At 54.1% G+C, this 7,745-nt stretch overlaps 1 protein-coding gene across 1 annotated transcript in view; it reads right to left on the bottom strand.

Annotated features, from left to right (window-relative positions):
- RHOF (ras homolog family member F (in filopodia)) overlaps positions 1–7,745 on the bottom strand; it is a gene marked incomplete at its 5' end in the record, with an annotated part of 13,761 nt that extends 6,016 nt beyond the window's left edge. The window contains 2 exons of the mRNA XM_010841336.1: positions 7,233–7,320; positions 7,629–7,745. Of these exons, the coding sequence (XP_010839638.1) occupies positions 7,233–7,320; positions 7,629–7,745 (205 nt within the window). The remainder of the gene's footprint in view (positions 1–7,232; positions 7,321–7,628) is intronic.

Genomic DNA, 7,745 nt, shown 5'->3' with positions numbered 1-7,745 from the left:
TTTTCCTCCTTTCCCCATTGTTTGCTTCCAAACGTTTTAAACATTCAGACTCACCATCCATAGTTATTTCCTTTGTCAAGATAATCATCTTCTCTGTACCTCTACTTATTGATAATGCCACGTTATGCATTACAGTATTTTTTTTTTGTCCGCAACCCATGGCTTGTGGAATCTCAGTTCCCAGACCAGAAATTGAATCTGGGCCATGGCAGCCCAGAATCCTAACCACTAAGCCACTGAGGACGTCACCTCACATACTTCTTACAGGGCCTCTGCCTCTAAATGATTAAGAAATCTTTACAACATGGACTTCCCTGGTGGTCCAGTGGTTAAGAATCTGCCTGCCAATGCAGGGGACACAGGTTCAACCCCTGGTCCAGGAAGATTCCATGTGCCTCAGGGCCACTAAGCCCGTGTGCCACACCTACTGAGCCAGAGCGCCTAGAACCTGTGCTCCACAACGAGCCCCAAGAAGCCTGCACACCCCAACTAGCGAGTAGCCCCTGCTTACCACAACTAGAGAAAGTCTGTGCCAGCGATGAAGACCCAGCGCAGCCAGAAAATTAATTAAATTTAAAAATTAAAAAAAATTTTTTTTAAAAGAAATCTTTACAACAAACACCTGATGTGCTAGTCAGGGAACTCCTGAATCCTATTTACATATAAAGAAACCATGAGCCATGAAGTGACCTCCCCCCCTTCCACCACGAGGTCACCGAACCAGAGCCAGGCCTGACTCTAGGTTCATTCCGTTCCAAAGCCAGCCTTCCTTCTGCTCAAACACAGCAGTGCTCTCTTCTGCTCGGTAGTACGCACAGACCAGTGCCAGGCCTAACACACACTCTGATGCCCTTTTAGAAACACGGCAGGAGAAGACAAGCAGTTATGAGACAGGACTGCTGCGTGCCGAAGTCTGTGCCGACGTCTTCCCCACCTTGCCCGGCTGACTCTTCAGAGAGGCCTTCCCTCACCACACAAAGTCTGTCCCTGCCCTGTCTGGCCACAGTCTGTTCTCCCACGTTTATTCGTTTACTGCCTGTCCCCTGGGAGACTGTAGGCACCCGGAGGGCAGGGACCATGTCTGTCCTTAAACATCGTTCCTGGCACCGGGCAGGTGTCCAGTCACTGCTGGCTAGTGGGCTGTCTCGAAGTCGTTCAACTCTTGTCAGATGAGGCAGGGACCAGGGAGGTGAAAGGGTGCCACTGGGCTGAGCAAACTGGGGCCTGAGCTAACTGCAGCAGGCTCGATGGGGGCCGAAGTCAGGCTGGTAGAAAGAGGAAGTCAGACCAAGCCTGCTCCTGGTGAGGGCCTCTCCCTTGCTGTTCCCTCTTCTAGAATGCTCTTCCCAGGTAACAGCATGGCTCACTCTCTCCTTTCCTTCAGGCTTCTGCAGAGATGTCACCTCTTCCTAGAGAACTTTCCAGACTGCTTTGAAATAAGAGCGTCCTTTGCCATCTGTCCCATGACCAACTATGGCTTTAATTTTCTTCCTAGAAAGGACATCACTACCCAACATCATGATTTTTCCATGAGTACATAAGACCCTGAGATGCCGGCCATCTCTGTACACATCACTGTTACATCAATGGGTACACACACAAGCTCAGTAATCATTTGGGGGTATGAAACAACAAATGAGCGGGTGAATAAAGTGTAATGATAATTTCTATGGCTTTCAGGCTTGCAAGGGCACTTCATTTCTATCACCTGTGTTAATTTTTTTGGCTGCATTGCTCGGCTTGCAGGATCTTAGTTCCCCAACCAGGGATCAAACTTGTGCCCTCCCATCCCACCCCACTTCAGTGGAAGGATGGATTCTTAATCACTGGACTATCAGGGAAGTCCCACCTGTGTTAATTTAAGCAGTCACCCCAGGAGGGAAGCTGGGTGGGGCAAATTCTTCCTGTTAGGAGCCCATGTGGCTGGGGGTGATTTCAAGGTCATAGACAGGTTTCCTGTGAGCTGAAGCACCAACTCAGTCCCCAGTTCCAAGGTCAGCTGCCAGCCCAGCCACTCTAAAAATTCCAATCCTCCCAGGAAGCCTTTCAATTGGGAATTCACCTCTGGACCTCAGTTTTCTCAACTGTGAAATGGACATGTGAGGAATAGGTGGGCCTGTGATAATGGTAGTGAAAATGGTCAACAGTATTTATCGGCAGTGCTCACTCATCACATGCCAGGCCCCATTCAAAGGCTTTTGTATGCACAGACTCATCAATCTTCACTATGATTCCTCACTACTGGCTATTGGGTTTTGGGGGCTTTTTTCTTTCTTTCTTTCTTTTTTTTTTTTTGGTCTTATCACGTGGCTTTGTGGAATCTTGGTCCCTCAACCAGGAATCGAACTCAGGCCATTGGCAAGTGAAAGCTCGGAGTCCTAACCAATGGATCGACAGGGAATTCCCACCACTGGCGATTGTTTTCTTCAATTTACAAATGCAGAAACTGAAGCAGAGAGATGAAGTGACTTGCCCAATATCACACAGCCAAAAGGAAGGTTCATAAATGATAGAGGATCATAGGGAGGGCTACTGGGGTGCTTTTCTCTCAGGGCACCCCAGAGGATAGGAAGCTGTCCTTATTCTACAAGCCCCAGCCCCGACCAGGTGAGGAAAAGGCTGCCAACAAGGGATGAACTCTGGGAGAGGATGGGTAGCCAGCCCAGATCTCAGCGCCTCCTCTGGGTTGCCTTCTTGGCTTGACTGTGTCTGGCTCAGCTTCCCCAGGGGTCAGTAAGCAGGGACCACGCCTGCAGAGGATGGACTTGCAGGCGCTGCTGACCTCGTTTCTTTGGGAGTGGAGTATCCTGGACACCACTCCCCTGTGAGTCAGGGGAACCAATATCCATCATGTTCCACATGACTCATGTTCCACGATCTTGGCACCTTCCCTACCTGGGCCTCAGTTTCCTTATCTGGAAAAGGGGGTGATAATCCTGTCCTTGATCTTGGAAGTAGAGAACTTGCAGGCTCGCAATGCTGGCCAAAGGTGTGGTTACTACTGAAATTGAAACTCACAAGGGACAGGGGCCTGGGTAGAGGATTCTAACCCCTGATCTTTGGACCCACAAACTCTAGGGGGCCTCCCAGCCACAGGTGATACAATGACCTTTCCCATTTACCCACAGTGATTCACAGGCTTAGAGGGGCAAGTCATCTGTCCAGAAGAGATGAACAGGGTTCCACTCTGGCCTCTGCAGATGGGCTTGCAAGGTTAAAAAAAAAAAAAGCCCCCGAAGGCCTTCCCTGGTGGTCCAGTAGCTAAGACTCTGTGCTCCCAATGCAGGGGCCCTGGGTTTGATCCCTGGTCAGGGAACTGGATCCCACATACCACAACTAAGAGTTCTCATGCTACAACTAAGACCCAGCACAGCCATATGAATTTCAGAAACAAATAAAAGGCCCCGAGTTATGTGCAGAAGGATGCATTTGCTTCTAGAGGGAATGTTTTCTGGGCCACAGTGCCCCTTGAAGCTGCCCGTCTTCCTGAAGCTGGGGTGCTGTGGGGCAGAGGAAGTGAGGCGAAACTCGCCTCATGCAGGGCATTTCCTTTGCGGGAAGCTCGGCCGTGGCAGGCATCGTGTCGGGGGCATGGTCTCTAAGGTCTGGTGCTGGATTGAGGAGAGGGTATCCTTGGAGCCACAGCAGTCCCCAAATCTGCCAGAGGACACCCACTGGGCACATAATTCCCAGCTCTGGCTGGGGTGTTGGTCAGGGTAGGGGTGTAGGCAGTGTGAGAAGCGGAAGCTGCCAGAAGAGGAACCCACTTCTGTACTAGTGCTGCTGGGGCCTCCCCAACCTGTGTTTCCTCCCCCGGAGAAAGGAGCGGCTGGTGCTCGGGTGGCCTGGGCCTGGAACTCAGACCACGCTGCTCTGACGGATCCGCAGGGTCAGCTCCCCCGCCTCTGGGGCTCCTGGGTCCGTAATTCCTGTCTTAGCAACTTGCTTTACCCCCGATTTGTCCTACTGTTCCCATCTCAGGTTGGGAAGGGGCCCGCAGCTCCCCACCTCCCAGGGCAACTCCACCCTGCCCCACCCCTGGGCCCCACCCCAAAGCCCAGATAACTGTCTCTGGTTGGTGTCTTAACATCCCACCTCGCCCCACATCTCCCCTCTCTCTGCCCAGGAAACTTCAGACTTCACCGCAGTTTCCGGCCTCTGAGGTGGCAGATGAGCCGCTAAAGCGATGGGTGCTCACAGCTCCCGCCCCTCTTCACCTTTGAGCACTGAGAGCTCCATCCCCCTCAGTACCCCTCCATTGGCTACAGCGGTGTCTGTAACTGCTTCCGCCGGATGGAGACAAGCAACCAGACTGTCCTCCCACACAGACCCCTGTGGGCAGGGTCCTGGGTATGGAGAAATTTTGCCTCCTAGGGGCCACCCCATCCCACAGCTCTGGGTACCACTGATTGGTTGGAAAGATGCTTTCTCCTGTCCTCCACCCCTCACCTTGGGGTCTGGCCCGTCCGGTTCTAGAACCTTCTACAACAACCTTTACTGGACTCATCTCCATCTTGGCCACTCCCTTCACTCTCTCAGTCTCTATCTTCCTCTAGTTGGCCACCTGGCCGTCTTTTCTGCCACTTTCTCCTGATATCTGTCGACCCCAAAGGCAGAGACCAATCTCACCATCTTTATCACAAAGGACCTTCTCCAGAGATCTCTATGTGCCCAATATTTTTCTTCATTCATTCGTTCCACAAGCCTTGCTCTGTGACAAGTGCTGTGCTGGGCACCGGCATGTGGAAAAGGAATGACCCAGCCTTTCCTTCACGTTCCTCTAGATAACGGGGCTTTCCAAGACACAGCAGGATACTCTTGAGGGAGCAGCCACATCTCTCTGCACCAGAATCTCTCTACTGGGCTGTCCCACTGATTGTAAGGCCAGCCTACTTCCCCAGAACACTAATGAGAGGTTCAAAGCCCGGCTCTGCTCTTCTGCTGCCTGTAACAGTCCTGCTGGGAAAGCATGGGTGGGGGCTGGCACAGAGCTCTGCAGGCCACTGGTTCAAAAGAACAGGATTGGGCTCAGGCCTGGGCCTGAGCGGCAGGAGGTTAGAAAACTCCCAGTAACACTCAGTGAGCTCTTTGGAAGAGGCAGGCCCTGTGCTAAGCGCTGTACATCACATGACTCTGTCATCCTCATAGCTATTTTAGCCCTGCTCACAGAGGAGGAAGGGGCTTCCCAGGTGGTGCAGTGGTAAAGAATTCACCTGCCAATGCAGAAGACACAAAGACACATGTTCGATCCCTGTGTTAAGAAGATCCCCTGGAGAAGGGTATGGCAACCCACTCCAGTATTCTTGCCTGGGAAATCCCATGAACAGAGGAGCCTGGCGGGCTACAGACCCTGGGGTCGCAAAGAGTCAGACACAACTGAGCATGCACACACACACAGAGGAGGAAACTGAGGCCCAGGTGTCCCCAGGGACATACAGCCATGAGAGCTGGCATCAAAGCCCAGGTCAGACTCCCGAGCATGCGGCAGGACGCTGCGGGCAGGTCATCATTGCCCTGGGTGGTCACGCCTTCTGACAATTGAGAAAGCGCTCTCCCCACCCCTCCGGCACGAGCTCTTAGTGAAAACCCTGCCTTATACCAAGCAGAAGCTTGCCAGAACCTCTTCGTGACAATGTACTCTGATAAGTCTTTTGAGCATCTTCTTCCGGGTTAAGCAAGAAAGACCAGAAGTGGTCCCAGCACTGGGTCTGCTGGGGGAGGCTGTGGTGAACAGTGAGCCCCAGGGATCTAAGTGGAGAAGGCCTGAGAGGAGAGGAAGGAGGAGCTGGTTCAATCCTTGCTCTGACCCTCCCTCCCCCACCAGCCCTCCACCCAGAGCAGAGTTAATGAACCTCCCCCTACCTGGGTCCGTGTGAAACTGAAAGAGCCCCAGACACACCACTTGGGGCCCCGCCTTTGGGAATTCCTCAGACGACTTTGGCTTTTCCAGTTCAAGGGGCTGGCCCTGTTCTGGGGGCGGCCCTGCACGGTGTTCATCCAACAAGAGAGGGTCCTTAGGGGCCACTTGAGGGGGGACACACCCACAAAGTCAGGAATACAGAAGGACCTGGGTCTGGGAGAGACCCTTTCCTGAACCTTTCCAGGGTGGAATGACAGATGCTACTGGTTGCCTTATGGAGAGGTGCACAGTGGGGTGGGGAGCTGGGGATGGGGGTGGGGGATTTTGGTCTCATCCAAGGGCAGTTGGAAGACTCCACTTTATACATACAAGGCTTGGCTGACAGGGCACCTGATGACATGGTTCCACACAAGTCATTAAACATAAGAGTCACAAAGGCTGGGTGAGGCCCCAACTGGGGATCCTAACCTTTGCTCCCCAATGTTGATTCAGCCCAGAGGGGAGTCGGGGCATGAGGTAAGCTCCTCAAGGGTACCAGCAGCAGCAGCAGTGTTACTGGAATCTTCCCATTGGCTGTGCTCCTCCTACCATCCCCCAACAATAGGAACGCTGAAGATTGCGAGGGGATCAGCATAAATACACTTGCCTTGGGAGCTGCAGGTGGCAGAAAGAACCTTATTTTGGACCTACATCCCCTAGAGCTCTGCTCCTTCTTCAGTGCCAGGAAAAAACAGAAGTGTAGCCACAGAGTCCGAGAACCACAGGCTCAGAATGACAGACCACAGAATTCCAGAGCCAGGCACCACAGTCCATGGAATCCCAGAAACACGGGACTCAGAGTTTATAGCTACAGGGCCCTAGAGTCTCAGGACTGTCAGCCACAGAATCCTGGCGTTCACAGGATCTGATCTGAAGCCCAGAGTATTCTACAAAATAGGACCCAGAAATGCAGCCTACGAATCCTTAGCAGCAGGGGACTCAGATCAGCAGCCCACGGAATCTTAAGAGACCACAGCATGTAACACACGACATCCTGGAACCATGGTAAACAGAAGCAAAACCCACGGTTTTCTAGAACCACAGGAGAGGAACGAAGCTGTGAGCCCTCAGAACATCAGCACTAGGAGGGCGGCCCAGAAGCTCACCTCTTCCAAATACCCTCCTTTTACAGATGGGGCGACTCTGTCGGGCTTCCAGCACCACCCAGCCAGGCGGTGGTTAACGGGCTCCCAGACAGCGCCTCTCCAGGAGTGACGGGATGTCGAGGTCCGGAGAGGCAGGAGGGCGGGCGGGATGGCCCGGTGGGGGGATTCCCCTCAGGGGAAAACCCTGCAGGCGGACCCTAGGACCCTCGCCGCGCAGACGCACTCACCGGCGGTGTCGTAGAGGTTCAGGGTCACCTCCTTGCTGCCCACAGTCACGCTGGCTGTGTACTTCTCGAACACGGATGGGGCGTAGTGCTGTCGGAGAAGGGGTTATGTCGGTTCTTAAGGGGTGCAGCGGGTGTCCAGGTTCCAGCTGGACACCCACCCCTACCTTCCATCTTCAGCCCATCTGGCTCAGCCTCACACCGCCACTCTGCTGGGCTCTGGAATTCCCGAGGGGGCGCCCCCGGGTGACGGCCGCCTCTTCGTGATCAGGATGCCAGGGACCCGGGGTCCGGGCTCGAGGCGCAGGCTGAGGTCCGCCCGTCGCCCCTCGTGGCCCCAAGTCCTTTCCCCCATCCCACCCCCAGCCTACCTGTTTGCAGCCCCCCGGCGAGCCTCACCTCGGGGAAGGAGCCCTGGCTGTACACCATGAGCAGCGAAGTCTTGCCGCAGCCGCCGTCGCCCACGATCACAATCTTCAGCTCCTTCCGGCCGGAGCCCGGGGCGGCGGGTGGGGC

Source organism: Bison bison, unplaced genomic scaffold (assembly GCF_000754665.1).
Source record: "Bison bison bison isolate TAMUID 2011002044 unplaced genomic scaffold, Bison_UMD1.0 scf7180017864160, whole genome shotgun sequence".
Lineage (NCBI taxonomy): Eukaryota > Metazoa > Chordata > Mammalia > Artiodactyla > Bovidae > Bison > Bison bison.
The sequence above is the reverse complement of the archived record's forward strand: the minus strand, read 5'-3'. Positions and strand labels throughout refer to the sequence as shown.